This window comes from Styela clava, chromosome 9 (assembly GCF_964204865.1).
Source record: "Styela clava chromosome 9, kaStyClav1.hap1.2, whole genome shotgun sequence".
In the NCBI taxonomy this organism is placed as follows: domain Eukaryota; kingdom Metazoa; phylum Chordata; class Ascidiacea; order Stolidobranchia; family Styelidae; genus Styela; species Styela clava.
In genome coordinates, this window is record NC_135258.1 from 20,322,542 (window position 1) to 20,340,242 (window position 17,701).

Here is a 17,701-nt window from a genome sequence, read left to right on the forward strand (position 1 = left end):
AGTGCAAGTCAGTATTTTCGTTTCCTGCTGAACCACAAAATTCTGTTTTATTGTTACGGTGTTTACAATGAATGGTATGGTATGCAGTTTCCTGATGTAGACGATGATTTTTTATTCAATTAAACCCGGGTGTTCAGTTTCTGTCCCTTTGTTATAGCGATAATATGTCATATATACCCTCATAGAAAGTTCGATTTTGTTGAAGTAAACTGAGATATTTGCTTGTGTTATTTTATTATATCTGAATAAACATAATCACTTTTAATAAAAATTTGGTGTCAAAAATATTAAATATAGCATTATTATAGAACATTCGAAACATTGGGAAATGTATAAGTATAAATACAGTAAAAAACTCATTCCATAAAAAAACACAACTGTGTAATGAAATAATGTAAAATCTAAAATTATTCAATCATTTCTATTCGTTCTTTCTCTCTAACCAATTCATGCTTCAATAGCAAACATTAAAATTGAGGTAAATAAAATAAAACATAGTTTGAACATGTTTTGCAATTCTATGTAATGGGCCTTATTATTTCCACTTTGTTGAAGATCACCAAGACCAGTGAGAAAAATTCATTACCCATATTCAAAATGTTTTTCAAAACGAGTTGAAATTGTTTAATAAATGGCCATTTTGTTGCCTTGTTCATTGCCTTAATTTACTAAAGCTCCGGAGGAACAGCTTGGAGGACATACAAAAAATAAAACACACACAAAAGTTGAAATACCACGGAAAAATTAGCTAGTTATAATCTTTCATGGCAGTGAACAGTTTGCTGACAGATTTTAAATGCGACATAGTTCTCGTCAGAGCGCTTGTAAACGAACACTCGTCATATAAAATCCCACTTTCGGCACAAATTTTTTTAATCATTGGTGAGACTTCTCTTAACCTGTTTCGCGGCATTCTTGGAAAACAGTGATGTTCTATGTGAAAATTCAAACCTCCATGAAACCAGTCCATCCATACTGGGCACACAATGTTGATGTTGCAATCTACCATTGCCCGAAAGAACCCCTGAAATAACAGAAGAGATTTTGACATCACAACGTAACGAATATTCATTTGCATTTACTCAAATAGACGAACACCTATGACCTAGATCAAATGGTTAATTCAAAGCATAAACTCGGCGATTCCCCGTTCAACCACTGCAGCAATGCACTATACGACACTGACTGAGCACCAGGTTTCCAAAAAAGTTTGGCAGGCTAGCCTGGCGGAATAACACGTAGTGGCTCAAACAGCAAAATTTTCGTCGAAATATCGGGCCAAATAGCCCCTCCGACTAGATTTGAAAGAAATGTTGTAGCATCCTGGCGACTTTTTCCATCTTTTAGTACCTTAAGTTTGAAACCGATTGGTTAATAACAGAGAAAGTAGGCTATTGTTTTGACAACCCAAACAATATTGCAGGAAGATCCTTAAGTCTACGGCGTGATGGATAACTAGCGATTTCAATTTTGCACGTGAATTGAGCCTTTGGGTCGTGTTTTGCTAAATTGAAGTTTCAGAACTTGAAAACTGAAGAAGTATATAGCTGGAAGGTTACTGCTTTTAAATTTTTTAAATCATACGTGTAGATATTCTTAATACACCTCAATATGACCTTCGGTACTATTGTTTAAGAGTTTTGCTGAAATTTCATGAGTTATTCGACCATCGTGTTCATATATTAGCGCATTCTATTGTTTTCCAGTGACATGTTGCATATTTTCGCCCTGGCGTGCTCTCATAATTAGTAACTTTTTTGTAACACGGGCCTCTATAGGCTGTGGCAATAGAAGACGCCCAACATAGGTTGCTGTGGCGCAATAGTCAGATATTATCATCAAGCGAGATCCACCTACCTAAACATCGAATAGTTGGAGGAATGAAAATACTGTTACGCATTAGTTTCAAGTAGTGTTCAAAAAATAAATAAACAGACAAAGCTTACCGTTTCGTGCATATCCTCTTTCTCATAGAAAGGTTTGCTGTAATGATTCATAAGTAATTGAATATGTAGAATGCCTTCTCCAACGCTTGCAAAGTAGTAAAATAATATTCGTGACTTCCAGCTAAAAAGATAATAAATTATCATTAAGACTGTGCTTCCACTGTCATATTACAGCGAAAAAAATGGAATGCCGCCTAGTTGTGAATTCTAAATGCACAGTGCATGTATGTATAAGTTAAAATTTGTTAATATTTGAGCTTAACAGTATAGATTAGTGCAAATAGAGTGGAAAACTTTAGTAACCATGATGTATACCACACAAATACAGTATGGTAGCAAAATAGGCATGTTAGACGATAACCTGCTTTACAGCACCTTCCTGCTTAGTAAAGTCTATCTAGTCATAAGATCGGAAAACATTGAATGAAATAGGATGCGTAGTTTCCGTCTTTGCATTTTACATCCCAATTTGAAATTTGACCTTATCAGAAGTGAAGTAACAAGAGACAGCTTAAAAAATGCTGTCCAACGCTATTTGAAACAATCTTACGAACGTTTCTAGGCATAGTTCCACATATATAGTATATAACTAATATATAGTAACAGTAAACAAATATCACCAACCCGGGCAGCAGATTAATCATTGCGGAAATCCATATAAGGTGAAGCGCGAATGCTAACCAAACGTCCTTTCTTCTTTCTAATCTGTATGAATCAACTAAAATACCGAATCGTCCGATCAGGATACAAAAAGGGAGAAACGTCCAATACTGAATCTGAATAAATGAGACTACATATTATTCATTTCATGATTGGAACAAAACAAAATTAATACAAAACACATTTTGATAGTTTTCAACTTTGCCTCAACTCTTTTTTGTTTTGTTTTTTCATATTAGAGTATCGATTTCATTTAGTTGAATTACTCAAAGCGATTGGGACGAACAGAAACATGACTGACAGAAGGGTTATAAGCAATAATTTCAAAAACGATTACCTTGAGCACAAAGTAACACGGTAGAGCTAAACCACATACAATTCTTATTATTTGAGGGAATTGAAGGTTTTGATCACCGTATTTAATTGTAACATATATAATGAAATATCTGCAATTGAAAACAATTTAGGATAAATTACCTTTATGAAAAAATGATGGATTTTTTCACACATAAAAGGAAACAGCTTCTCATTCTGCGCCCACACATCTTCGTGTGCTTGTGGATCTATAAAACCGGAAGCGTAGTCCACAGTGTTTGTGAGTGCATGGTGTACAATATGTTCATCTTTCCACCAACGACTGCTGATACCGAAGCAAAAAGTTCCGAAAAAAACGCCAAAAATTTCGTCAATTTTTCGATTTTGGAATGCCTGTTAATGAGAAAATCAATTTGCCATCATAACACGGGCAAAAATGTGATAAAACATGGGCAGAGAAGAACAATTATTTATTTATAATTATTATAATTATTTTCAAATGTATAAACTTGATATTATTATACAATAATGAACAAGCCCTTAAATTCGGGAGTTTAGGAAAATACAGAAATCGAGAAAATATCAATTCTAATGCAAAGGCAATCGCGATTTATATGTATACAATCTGTCTGAGAAATATCAATTCAAACCCTTGATTGTTGAGAAGATATTACGTATGATACATTTTCATATTTTTGCAACTGAGTTGGAAAGTCGATAATATTCACATGGCTTGTTACAAATTCGTTCAAAATCTATGAAGTCGCAGCAGTTCGATATAAATTCAAATATTTATGTATTAAAATATTTACTGTACACTGTCTTGGTGGCTCTGTAAATATTGCTCGGTAATGTTATACATTTGAAAACTCAAAGCGTGGTAATGTTAAAAACCTTACAAACCACACAAATATCTGGATGGTCTGGTTGCGAGAATAACTAAGCGTGGAACTAAGAAACAAACCATTGACAACATATTAGGTTTGTAACCACCATGGCATCGCACCCAAGTGCGTTAACCACGGAAGACGCCTATTCCATTAGTTTAGAAAACATTGAACATGATTGATATCTAAACTAGACGTCGCGCATCTTGTAAAAGTCATTCTAAAATTACACGAAGATAATGCAAAATATATATGAAATTAACGATGGGTGTAACATTGTTTTTCAATAAAAAGTCAAATTTGATATAGGCATCCTATAACGCAGTAGTTATGACAAGGGTATAGATTCACGAGAGCATATAAATGCTACACCACTAAACCATATTATAATAAAATACATTATTAGAAGTTCTTTGTTCAAATACGTAATATAAATAACTCTCGAGCATGGCAAAGTTCAAGACCTCCCTATTTGCATACATTTCTACGGCAGTACATGTTGTGTAATAATCATGTTTTCTAGTCGCAAGATAATTATACTGATTAAGAACGACTTGATAGGATGAAGGATTACCGAGTATTAATTGTCCCAGAATCTGTTATGCATTAAAGCAAAATTCTGAAGCAATACATACCTGGCTGTGCATTAAATCGTGCATTAACATTCCACTCTGTTGCCAAAAAGCAGCGAGAAGGAAACTGCAAAGACATTGAATGTAAAATATGTTTGAATAGTTGAATAATAAAATAAATATAACGACGTTCAAGCTGGCAACGATGATGAACTTCCGTATGAACCATCCGACGCTGTAAAAACAAATGGGGTACATGTTGAAGTATGAAATAAGAAAATGAAGCCAGAGTGAGAAATCAAATAAAATTTGGATGTGGCAATTTCTGCATATCACCAAATGCCACAGGATAAAAATAAGCATATATATTATGATTTTCACATTTTCATTCACTCGGCATAATAAGGGAATTTTCACCATTATGACGTGTTGCCATTTCTATTGAAACAACAGGGGAATTTTTTAAGTAACAATGAGCAACGTCAATTTTGAGAAAGTAATCACTATGGTATATACGTCAACTACACATACGCTCTCGTGAATGAATAAGGATTTATTGGAACTATTGTATTATTGTAAGCCGGTCTAGCTACTTGAGTTGACGTATAAACATCATCGAACAATATGTGGAATCAGTAAAAGAACTTTACTTCCTTCCTTATCGTGGGAAAGTTTTTGTTAAAATAAGTTTTATGTTATTCTTGCAATAAAGCTATCTTTATGTCGTATTGCAACCATATCGAATTCAAGTAAAAATATATTGATTAAAAGTGGTCAAATAATAAATTTGGAAAAGTTAGCAAACTCTAATTTATGGAAGCCAGATGAATTTCAAGTTAGGATATATATATAAACACAGCATACATTTTATTTTCAGAGACTGACTACCGGATCTTACGCCTGAGATAGAGTACAAAATATCCATGCATCAGATTACAATGCCAAAAAACGAAACAATTCATGATCGTCGAGAATTTGTTTCGCTCCATATTAGGTCACATGTGGTTCGCATTAGGTCACAGGCGCGGCGGTGTGGCTCATCATGCTAAGCGTTAGGAATACGCTCGGCACCGCACCTCTGATTACTCTGCGTGGGTTCGCAGGTTCGAATCCCATGCAGGGATGGTTATGTGCGAGAGGATTGCTGGACTCCTTGCCGCCGTAGGGTGGTTCACGTAACCGCTGGTCGGTTACGGCTTCCTCTACCATCAAGTCCATGCTTCCGAAAACAAATACCGAACTTATCCCATACCCGACATGGAATGGTAACCGAACGAGAGGCTGTGGTTCACCATATGGTTAAGCCGTCTTATCGGCTTTCCTCTCCATCGGGATAAATATGTAATTCCTATCTTATATATATAGCTCACCTGTCATCATAAAAACCGTTCTTTTTTAACTTGACATGAAGTGCCAACATTTGCTTTTCAAATGAAGTTGGATCGTATTGATAAGGTTCTGGTGCGTCCTTTCGACCCAAAGAGACGGGTTTCCATGATTTCAACACATCTTTGCTGTGAGCAGTGTCTATCACATGTGTGGCATCTTGTCCCACAAATTTTTCAATGATGTCCCCGCCTGGATGACGTTCCACAAAATTAGTTACGTCATACCATTCTCCTCGATATCCAAGATACTTTCGTTTTGCCGTGTTGTTATTTTTGTCTCCATTACAAGAAATTTCACTCATCGTACGAACTACGAGGTGAAATTATCCGTAAAGAATGTAATGGTAACTCACGACTGAATCCTAACAAAGAAAAAATTTAATGATAGCTTTGGTCGCATACATAAATATAATACACGTACAATATGTTATTGAAAAGATTAAGTTAATGAAGCTCCTAACCGGTCCGTGTATGAACTGTCAGCTTCCTCTTCGTGAATAGTTCACAAAGGTCCTATCTCACTTATTCTGTTACCATGGACAGTAATAAAGACTACATTTATTTTAGATTAAATATAAATGCACTTAATATATGAACATTAGGCCAAAAAAAATTCCCTATTCCTAGACATCAATCACGATTCACTCGAGCTATCTATATTCTGCAGGTCAATGGAATGAAATTCTAAACCTCTGCACGTATCTCCCTTATCCCAACCTGTTATATCAAACTCTCAGTAACATTTCTAAAGATATAATGCGCGCCATACTCGATGCCGGAGAATGAAACTTCCGCGTATTCATAACACGTCCTATATTTTTGTATAGAGTGAGTCAGTTCCTCACGCATAAACAAGATAAAATATACCTTTGATTTGCTATGCAACCCATGGTCTATACATGCCTGCAAAATAGGCACAATTTGTGACATGAAACGCGGGAAAATAATTCACATCAAGTGCTGAACAAATATAGCAAATTATGCTCACCAAGCTATGTTACCTGAAACCTGTTTGAGAGCAATTCATCATCACAATACGTGCTTTCGTGTGCGGACGAATACTGGCACCGCAAGCAAATTCATATAGACTAAACGCAGAGCACAATACCCTATACGCAATGAGATGCTATTGGCATCTTCAGGGCAATTCATATTATTTTATATGCTTCTTTTTAAGCTAAAAATGGTTCCTCAGGGACTGGGTTTGACTCTGACCGACTGGGTATCATATACCAGTAAAAAGTATCCATATCAGTCATTTTTATTTCGACGAATATCATCTATATTCCATTACAAATGGATAACCAACGAGTAATTTCCTGTACATATAAGATGCCTTCTACTCATGTACGCAGTAAGCCCTTTCAGGTATGCCGCCATTCAAAAACGGAACTGCTTTTCGTGCTTATTCAAGTCGAAAGACCTGTGTTTCAAATGTAGTTTATGTAACGTTTGTTTAAAATTATGCGGATTCTACGGTGCGCATTATTCCATTACAATGAGTATTCAAACTACGAAACACGGCGTGTGGGCATCACACCACCGATGTGGGGATTTATATATAACAATTATTAATGGTTATGATATGCAGTCTGGCTGTTAGCCGAATCCACACGGTAATCATTTGCGATAATACACTCCGGTTTTCACCATTCACTTGATATAATATTGAAAAGGTATATGATATTATATTGATATTTAGCAAATTTGTCAATGGCGTTTGGTAAAACTTCAACAGTAATTTTATATAATTCTTTTAACTTATAATTTCAATTTCACTCTGGTATATTTCTCTAGTATTCCCAAGACATGGGTCCATTGACTGAACAAGCCTTTTAAAATTTAAGAGGTGTAAACTGAAGGTATTTTATAGGCGAGGCGATCTTTTTCTCGTCGTTAAAGTTTTATCGAAACTAGTCGACTGATGTATTTATTATTGCTTTACGACTGTTGGTAGTAACATCTTCGTGACGCCAGGCATGTGATCGCTATTGCATAGCTACGTAATCAGTACGCCATGGCCGCTTATTGACTTGATCATCCGACACAAGAATGCAGAATTGCAGAATTCGCTATATTTTTGGTGATTGGTGGTGACGGAAGTATTTCAGATATCAGCTAAAAGCATATATGGAGCTTTATGTGATTGGTAATATATTTCTCACCAAAATACGAGATTTGGGATCATAACTCACTTTCAAGCAGAAAAAATATGTTTGAACTAAAATCAATTTCTCACTCTTTGCCAAACTTTATTTGAAAATGTAACATTTTATCTCACTGTACGATCAAATTTGCTTTCGTTTGAGATGTCGGTCAATTCGCTACCCATAATTGGTAATTAATTATAAACGTTTAACATAACCTATATTTCAATTTATTATATTGTCCTATCCATACGGCGCCGCAAACCCAGGGTAACTCCGCTCAGAGACGTAAGGGTTCAAAGAGACAATAAATCGCTTTAGGACAAATGTATTATATGGTGACCGTACATTTGAACCCATGCGTATATCCACGGGTTCAATCTATATGCGGGTGCTAAAATCCATGGGTTAGGGTTAGTATGGGTTTAACTATCTGTGAAACAAAAAAAATTCCATAGGTGCAATAGCATACAGGTGCAATTGTCATGGGTTCAAATGTACGCGGGTTCAAATGTAATGGAACCGTATTATATATCCTCTCAGTCATACGATCCCGATGAAAATCTCGAGAAATTGGACATGAGAAACAGAATGTGGACGCTGTTATCATTCCGCGTAGGTCGAATCAATTATTTGTACAGTGGAAGTATAACTATTCGGCTATGGATGGACAAGGTGCGCAACTCAATTCTTCGTTATTACAGTATCAAAACAGTGATTTTTTGCAAAGAACGTTTTCCCACGTGCAAATGCCCATTTTAAAAGCAGAACATGTCAGTAGATGGCGAACGCACGCTATTCAAGCGCAAAACAAGCAAGCACAAAATCACCGAAACAAGAATATAAATAATAGAAATAAACAATGAGCATCTGATTCTTCGCAGTAATTTAACACATGGGCCATTGCTCACAAGTTGTATTGGCTTGGACGTAAATCAGTTTGCTTCGGCGATGTAAATCACAAATTTGTTTACTTTTCGGCGTCCGGAAATTTTGTCCGACCCGTCCGCTCGTGCAAACAAAATTACAGGTCAGAATCCGATGTTCTTTAACATTCATATAAGGTTTCAGTATAGGAGCTATTATTTGTATACTGCTCTATTAAAGACAGTCAAATGAACTTTCAACTCAAGATTATAATATTGTACATTTGGGTATCTTACCCGGATGTAATCGGCTCAGCTTCGTTATAGCAAAACACTACTCATCTATATATATTTATAAATATCATCTGATATATTACTATTAAAGATATATAATCTCGCTTGATTCAAATTATAAGCAATAATTGAAATGAGATAGCCTAGCCCTATGTCATACACTTTATTAGTTTTCAAACTTGAAATGGAATCGTCACACAATAATCCTCCCAATTATCGTGTATAGTACATGGGCCATTAGAAGATGAAATATCACGATATAGTTCTTGCAATTGTATGCAACATTGCCTGGAGCAATTAATATGAATATCACATCACACAACGCAAGGATGACCAACTCCAGATAGCTTTAATACTCTCTTCGGTGTCACATATGACTATACGTACATACGACTCACTTAGAAATGTGATTTACTAGTAATATTATTTAACTTTTCTTACCATGGTTATTTTAGATTGAATAAGGTCGAGGCCTCCACCTTAATTTCCCGAACGTCATATCCTCACAACCTCGACAGCTTAAATTTTGGAAATGTACTTCAAAAATTTACCTTTCTGAAATGGCGGTATGTACGTTTCCATCCAGCGATTTTGTACCACGCAATACCCATTGATTGTATGTGGTAAAACAGTAAAACATGATAAACAAACGCTTTCTAATACATAATTCGCCTCAGGATATTGTGGGAAACCTAACTGGGGCCACTGCGAATTCTATTCACTAAAACTGTCATATATCACTGTATACCTAATCCAATAACTGGTTCATTTCTCCTTTATCTGGATATGTTGACTTTGTCTAGGAAAAGAATAAATTTGTGAACAGCATTAATCATTAAACCGAAATACTTCTTACAAGATGTGAAGCTATCCTCGTATAAGGTCATATAGTTAGCGTATAGGTACATGATATAACCGCAGAGTTAATGTGATTTATAACAGAAATTAGTGGCATCATCGGGTAGTTATTAAAATAGTACTAATTCGCAAACACAAGTATATATATCCTTTTCATAGAGTTAGCAAATAAAAAAGACACAACAATTATATATTTTTCGGCTAAATATAGCACTGGTAAAGAAATAACGCCCAGACGCAAATAATCATTGACATGGCGGGCCTCTCTCTCTTTGTTTATTCGGCACTCTTCCTGGTCGTGTATATATAATGATATATTTATCGTGTTTTAGGCACACATGGAAAATTATTTAAATATTATTACAAATCACTGTTAGTACCGGGAACCGGGCAGTTTGATTTGAATGCAATAAATGGAAGATATGTGTTGCGTATAAAACACATTGTTGTTTCGGTCCTGTAAAGTTGTAAACCATACGCAATTAATTTACGATGGTAGGGTGATGATACCACTTCTATACTGTAATTTCTTTTTAATTAAGTGCAAGTTTCATCCAAGTTTTCAAAAACAATGTGTGACCAGTGTTTGAGGTAATTGTCTAGGTGACTATATTTTCCGTAATTAGTTACCTAGTTAACTCTACACTCCGATAATAAACAAACTGATAAGCACTCAATCACGCCATTGTTTACAATTTGAGCAGGCAACTTTGGATTGTTGGTATTTGTGCTGATGATGGTCTTGTGTCTGCTGCTATGTTCTATGGCAGCGGTTCCCAACCTTTCTAACCTGGCGGACCGGTAAAATCAGATTAAATATACTCGCGGACCGGCAAAAAATCGAAATGGCCGAAACAAAAAAGAATAACATATATATATTTGCGTAATATAATGCAATGTCGGGCACTCAATATGCTTCTAGACAAAAAAGCACACTGAAAAACATTCCACACGGAGAAAAACTATCAAATAATGTGCCGACCAAAAATTGAAAATGGGTGGAGCATAAAATAATACCCTATATTTGCTTAATGAAATGCAGTGCTGGGCACCCATTATGCGTCAGGAAGGCACGCATAAAAAAAATCTCACATTCAATACACTCACAACTAACTCCTGTGAGAATTTTGCTGCTGTTTCGTTTCCAATGTAAAATTGCAAACGAGGCCTCAAAGAAGTTTTTGCAACAAGCAGCTCTGCAGCCGCGTGCATCCAATTTCTTTTCTTCGTTTTAATTGAATCTAGTGATAATTCTAGCGAAAATGTTTTTTCGCGTAACGCAGTAACTGGCTGAAAAGACGGACAACAGTTTGATTGGTCGATTACTAGGCGATGGGTATTCGTTATCATCTAAAATTGTGACAAGTAATACTTTTTTAATCTGGACTGTAAAGTAGAATCGCCATTTTAATCAAGCCATTTCTTTTTCATTGGGTCCATCATATTAATCCCTCTGCAGTTGATCGACGCCTCAAACGAAATGAATTTACATTACAATGACAAAGTCGTCGATAACTTGGCAACAGGCTCAAAATCTTACTGTGTCTGGAAAAAATCTCTGCGGCCCATGCTTTTTGCGCGGTTCGACCACCTGTGGGGTCGCAACAAGTTCATATCTTACTGGAATATTATACTGTTCTTGACAGTTTTCTAGTTTAAACAAGGAGATATGCATTACGTTTTATATGGATGGTCATATTAATCAGGAAAGGCACGCAGAACAGAAAAAGCACGCGAGCCGATTTTTAGGCTTTTTAGTTTTGCGAGATTTGATGGAGCGCATTCGCGATGAATCGGAGCCGAAAAAGCGAAAAGTGTAAATGATCGGCGCCAACATGTCGCGTAAGACGGCGCCAACATGTCGCGAAAGACGTCGCAATATGAGGGAGGAAGAGAATTGCGTAATGAGCCAACGCAACTTTGTCTACGGTAAAGCGATTGAGACGGCATAAAAACAACAAAACAACGAAATTTTTCGCGGACCGGCAAAAAAGCTTCGCGGACCGGCAGCGGTCCGCGGACCGGCGGTTGGAAATCACTGTTCTATGGAACGTCGTAAGTCAATTAAACTTTGTTCATGATATCTAGTTGTATCAATTTCCATATTGACGAGATTTCTGACGGATTGGGGTGATTTTTCAGGGTCGTCCAACCCGTGGCCCGCGGGCCATATATATATATGAATATGATAGTCTATGTCAAATCTGGATGATCTGTACTTGTTCATAAAGACTTTTTCAAAACATTCCGAAAGCTAATGTCGCCGAATCTCCTGCTTAGCGAAAGTTTTTTTTTGTTACGGTATAGACTGGGCGTTGAGACTGGAAGGATGAATCATTATCGTCACAGGACCTGGAAAAGCTAGGACAGTCCGGTTACCGATATTCTGATACTGGTAGACCTGCTGGTAAGTCATCGTTCTACAGTTCCAGCTTCGTTTAGGATATAGAATATGATTTTGCAGAGGAATTGTGAATAAAAATATCGTTTGGGCTTTTGTGTCTATATATTCGAGTAATGCCCCCTTGTTTCCGGAAATAATGACCAATCCGCAATGCGTTAACGATGACGTAACAATTGAAGTATGCAGTCGTTTAGATTTAGACGGTTTTCTCACTTGGACCGTAGTAGTATATATTTACGCTTGGACAGATTGAAGTATAGTTGTAAGCCGTGTCTTCCGCTTCTGTCAGCTCATTGTTAATTTTTGAACACGAAATATCGTTTTATTATAATGTTGTGGCTGTAGGTCTTGGTAGCATTTCCTTTCTTGTTCTTTTATTCTTCACAATTTTTTTTTTGTGATCTGATTCTATGTATTTTTTCGTAATATTTGGCGCTTACTATTTACATAAAGTCGATTTAGCTTCCTACTTATGAATTTTTTAAAACCGCAGCAATAGAAATGGACCGCAGTTCGGAAACGGTCTTCAATGACGTAGTAGGCTACTGTGAACACTTTTCAAAACTTGTATCCAAGGGCAGGGTGTTTACCCTTATTTTATTCAAGTACCACGTCGCGTAGTTTCATAAAGATTAAAACAATAATGTAATGTTGAACAGAAATGCGTTTGCACATGAAGCTCAGACATCTATAGGCAATGGCGTTTTATGTAATGAACGTACTGGTACTTATAGGCCTGATTACATCTCCATCAAAAGTAGTCCAGCGAACCGGTTCGGTCAAAGTGGTCTCGGAGACCACTTAGCGCCCTCGATTACATGTCCAAACCAACAAGCTGAAAACAGTTTTGGAGTTGCCGGATTAAATCAAATAAGTCACGATTTGCAAACACTGCATATATTTTATTTTCAATAAATTCAATACAAATGTTAATTTAAGTATTAAAATCAAATGCACTTTCTTGATTTAAGTTCTTTGAAATTATATGCAGAGTATGAGGGGTTGCTTTCCCGTTGAAATTTGCCCACAATCTAGAAACAAAATGACAAATTTATTGGGGGCAATTTAGATCATTTTGGCCGACCATCCAGCGTTCAACGTTGCAGACTACTGGCACCTTACGCCACAAGATCCATTCAAAAATTACGGTAGGCTCACAATTACCAGTAGTCTACTGGAAGACTGGCAACCAAATTAAAACAATAACATTTTATCAACCAAACACTTGTGTGAAGTGGGCTCATCACATGTAAACAGAAGAACTTTCATTATTTATTATCGCCCTACTACTGCGAGCTGCGACGTTACCGACACTGAAGCGTTGTATTTGTGCTGGTATGTACAGTAAGAGTACCGGTACCAGCTAGGATGCGGTATGGCGCCATTCCGAAAGAATTCTTAATGCAAACTGAAGTCGTACTGCGCTCAGTTTATACCAATCTTAGGACATCAAGATTAAATTCTCTGTTTCAAAACAACAACCTATCATGCCAATATGCCGCACCAGGATCCCACCAGTAGGCCTACCGATATTTCAAATTTGTGTTCAACAGCGACACAATACATGCGGAAGATGTTTAAATTAAACTTGCCCTATCTAGCTAAATTTTTATTAGTTTAAAAAAGCAACTCACTTACCAGAGATGAAAAAGAAAACAACTTCCGTACCCCTTCGATTACGGCAGGGGTCGGCAACCTACGGCCCGCGGGCCGGATCCGGCCCGCGGAGCAATATAATCCGGCCCGCGACACTTCACGGAATTATAGTAACAAATTATAGCTGTTTTGTCGATTATATTTTTTACGCAAAAGAATTTACGTGTAGACAAAATTATATTATAACGTAACAAGTATATAATTCACAATTACTCGTCTAATGAGCCTATAATTTATTTATTATTTAGAAAATGACAACAAAACTCAGAAAAGTTGATGCTAATTGCAAATGGTTTAATGGCGCAAAAATGTTCAAATGGTCAGTCTTCGCGTGCTGCTTAAAATTTAACTTCTGATCTGTGTGATAAAATTTGATTCATCAGTCATCCATTCGATTTTTAACATTCTAAAAATATGTGCGGCCCGCCAATGACTTGCAACCTTTAATTTTGGCCCGCGAGCGACAAAAGGTTGCCGACCCCTGGATTACGGTGATTCACGATTTCTCGAGTAGCACGGCAAAGCAACTGAGCAAGACCGGTTAGCTCACTTCAGACCTCCTAAATAGAAGGTCTGATGTTCTAGATAGAGATGTGCCAATACCGCTTTTGTCGCCGATACCGATACCATTTAAAAACGCCGATGCCGATACTAAAAAATGCCGATATTACCGATATTCCGATACCGATACTATGTAATTTTTACTTAATTAGGTGTGCTGTGTGGGGCAGGCGGGTTGAAACAAAGGTCTTTGAGCGTTGTTCATAGTACACATTATTTCAAATCGAAAAAAAAAATATGTCACATAATATGAAATGAAATTAATGTTTGCATTGTTTGGTATCCATATGCTTTAACTGATAAAGATACATTGTACAGTAACGCTAGTAATCTCGATGTTCAATTGAAACTCATAAGCCGGGATGTCCAATTTGAATTTAATGTTAATATCGCGACCTTCAAATATATATCGTTATTCGTATTTAAAAGAATATCGAATATCACCCACACGGTCTAGAGCCGCCGTCCTACGTTCAAATTAAAAACATTTTTCGAATATTTTATTTCGTCGCTAATCGTAATCGTCAACACAATAAGTCAAAGCCAACATGAAAAAATATCAATCAGCCCGACCAAAAGAAGGCCTACCTATAACCGTCGAGGATGTTTTTTTCCTTTACTATTTTATATTATTATACAATTGCTATCATATATTTTGAGACAGTCTAGGGCAGGGGTGGGCAATTACTTTACTGAGTGGGCCGGATTCGGATAATAGACCTGGTTACTGGGCCAGAGGATCCAAACTCAAAATGATCAAAAACGGTTATTTGTAAATACGTAGACATAACGATTATTAATGGGACGTTATAGCAGAGGATGGCAAATTACGGCAGCTGCACGAATAAAGTTTATAGAAAAAGAAGTTTGCAAGTGTTTTGGAGAGTTGACACGTACAAACTGATTTACATCTCACCGAAAGACATAGTGACAATTTAAACAGTTCATTTACAACTAATTTATTGAAACACTTTACTTCAGCCGACGATCAGTAATCGATATTTTCAATGGAAAGTCATTTTAAATCATCGATACTTTCAACGGAAATTTATATTCATAAAAATCATAGTCCTGATGTCGGCACAAGTGGGCCGGATGAAACACTCGGGTGGGCCGGATCCGGCCCGCGGGCCGTAATTTGCCCACCCCTGGTCTAGGGCTAGGCGGTCATGTCAATATATCTATAGAAATTGTGTAGTTAAACAAAATTAAAATTAATACCTGCGTAGAGGGATAATTGTGTCGGAATTTAGTTTATCGATGTCGACGGACTAAATGACACTTGTACCTGACGACAAACAGTCAGAACTTATACCCGTGCCAAAAGTCCATGTGCCGTTAATAAGGACCCCAATTCCGCTGTATGATTTAGAACTGGGCGCCTAATTTCTTTTTGTTATGTGCCGTGTTGATATATTTCTTCATAATTACTATGTAATATTAAAAATGTCAAAATAAAAATTCGACAGCGAAAATAGCCAAATTAGTTGAGCTAATTTGGCTGATAAATAGCTTAAAACACGTGTATCCTATTCTCTCGCGGGGGTGGGGGCATGTATGGCTCATAGCTCACGATCTCTCCAGACAAAAAATAAATTAAAAAGTAGTATTCCAACTTATCTTTCAAAACATTCTGGACCATATCAAAAAGGTAAATATATCGAAAATATCGGCCGTAATCTAACCGATACCGATACATGGCCGATACCGAAAAAATGGCCGATACCGATACATCTCTAGTTCTGGACCGAAAGCACGGATTTGAATAGCAGGCGAACCACTGAAGCGTGAATATGTGGTCTGCTAGACCAGGGGTCCGCAGCTACTTTTCAGCGCGACCCAAAAAAAGATTTTTTAACTTCGCGAGACCCAAGCATTTGGTAAACATGTAATTAGTTATCGATTTTAAGACTATTGTCGACACTAGCATTTTCCTTGCACGAAATTATATGAAACTTAGCATATAAAATTGTGAATAATATATAGCGTTTATTATGTCTAACGCAAATTATAAGCTTTCTGTATTATACACAACATATCAAATCCAGGTTTATTTTGGGAGACGGCAACTCGAATATATTTTTCTACCTCTAGCCTTAATCTGTAATTGTATTTTATGTATGAAAACGCTGATTTTTAATGAATTTTGGATGCTTTGCTGTGAGATGGCGTTTCAGTATCGCTGCTTTTGTTGTTTTTCGCTGCTTTTGTTGGTAAGAACATGAGGAACGTTTGTTCGTTGGAACAAACAACACATTGAGGACGTGAATCATCATTTATAAGAATACACGTGAAACCAATCTTTATACATTATTCGCTGTTATTCCGCTTATATGTATGGTTTGAGTGATGTATTTCTATCCGATGAAGGTGAGAAGATGAGTCTTTTGTCGGGCGTTGATCCCCACTGCTAAGTGCTTCGTACGGAGCCTCAGGGCTCCGCGAGCTATTCGTTCACTTAAAAAACCGACTTGGTTAATTTTGCAGTGGCAGCGCGTCAATAGGGCCAACCGGAGCAATGCCCCGGTTGTTTTTTCGGTATAATAAAAAATATTCGAAAAATGCCTCAATATCGGTTGCACAGACTGTCTACACTAACCATATTCTCCCGACATGGTTCATTTTTCGCTCGCAAAGCCTTCGCCGAACGTCGACGGGGCGACGCCGATTTTGCCCCGGTTGCTCATTGTATATCGTATTCTCTCTTTTATCTTCCACTCGCCGCGTTTGTCTCGTTTGTTTTCTGTTTCTTTTACTAAATCATCGGGGCCGATCGGGGCTAGCCCCGAAATTATGACGACACAAGGCCGACGTTTCTTACAACAACGTGTTGACATATTCACGCATTCCTTCTCGTTCGTTGGTTGCTTGAAGAGTTGATAGTTTCCTCGCCTTCGTTTTGGTCGCTTGTTTCCATATTTGAATCAGTTAGAGACCTTTAGTCCATTTGCTTTCGATTTTCCACATTCCTTTTGAGCTCCTCACTTCTTTCCGGCTTCGCATTTCTTAGCCTTAGACCTCATAATGAATAAGGTTGATGCACTACTTCGCACTCCGTTTTCGCAGCTGCCGCTGGAACAAAAATTAGAGGTGCAACGTTTTGGGCCTTATCAACCAAAAAATTGTTCACTGGAACAATCCCATGAC

General features: G+C 37.1%; 1 protein-coding gene across 2 annotated transcripts; it reads right to left on the reverse strand.

Moving 5' to 3' along the window:
- Positions 1-215: 215 nt before the first annotated feature.
- Positions 216-9,658, reverse strand: LOC120339347 (uncharacterized). Of its 2 annotated transcripts, none has more exons than XM_039407452.2 (7): positions 9,517-9,655; positions 5,751-6,130; positions 4,444-4,615; positions 3,084-3,314; positions 2,571-2,722; positions 1,947-2,067; positions 216-1,024 (listed from the first exon to the last, which is right to left on the reverse strand). In XM_039407452.2, exons 2-7 carry the CDS (start codon positions 6,068-6,070, stop codon positions 749-751), a joined length of 1,272 nt encoding a protein of 423 aa, XP_039263386.2. In that variant the 5' UTR covers positions 6,071-6,130; positions 9,517-9,655; the 3' UTR covers positions 216-748. The 2 variants fall into 2 exon arrangements, with proteins under 2 accessions (XP_039263386.2, XP_039263387.2); XM_039407453.2 differs by lacking the exon at positions 216-1,024 and adding an exon at positions 1,047-1,350 and having other exon boundaries at positions 9,517-9,658.
- Between the last annotated feature and the right edge of the window lie 8,043 nt (positions 9,659-17,701).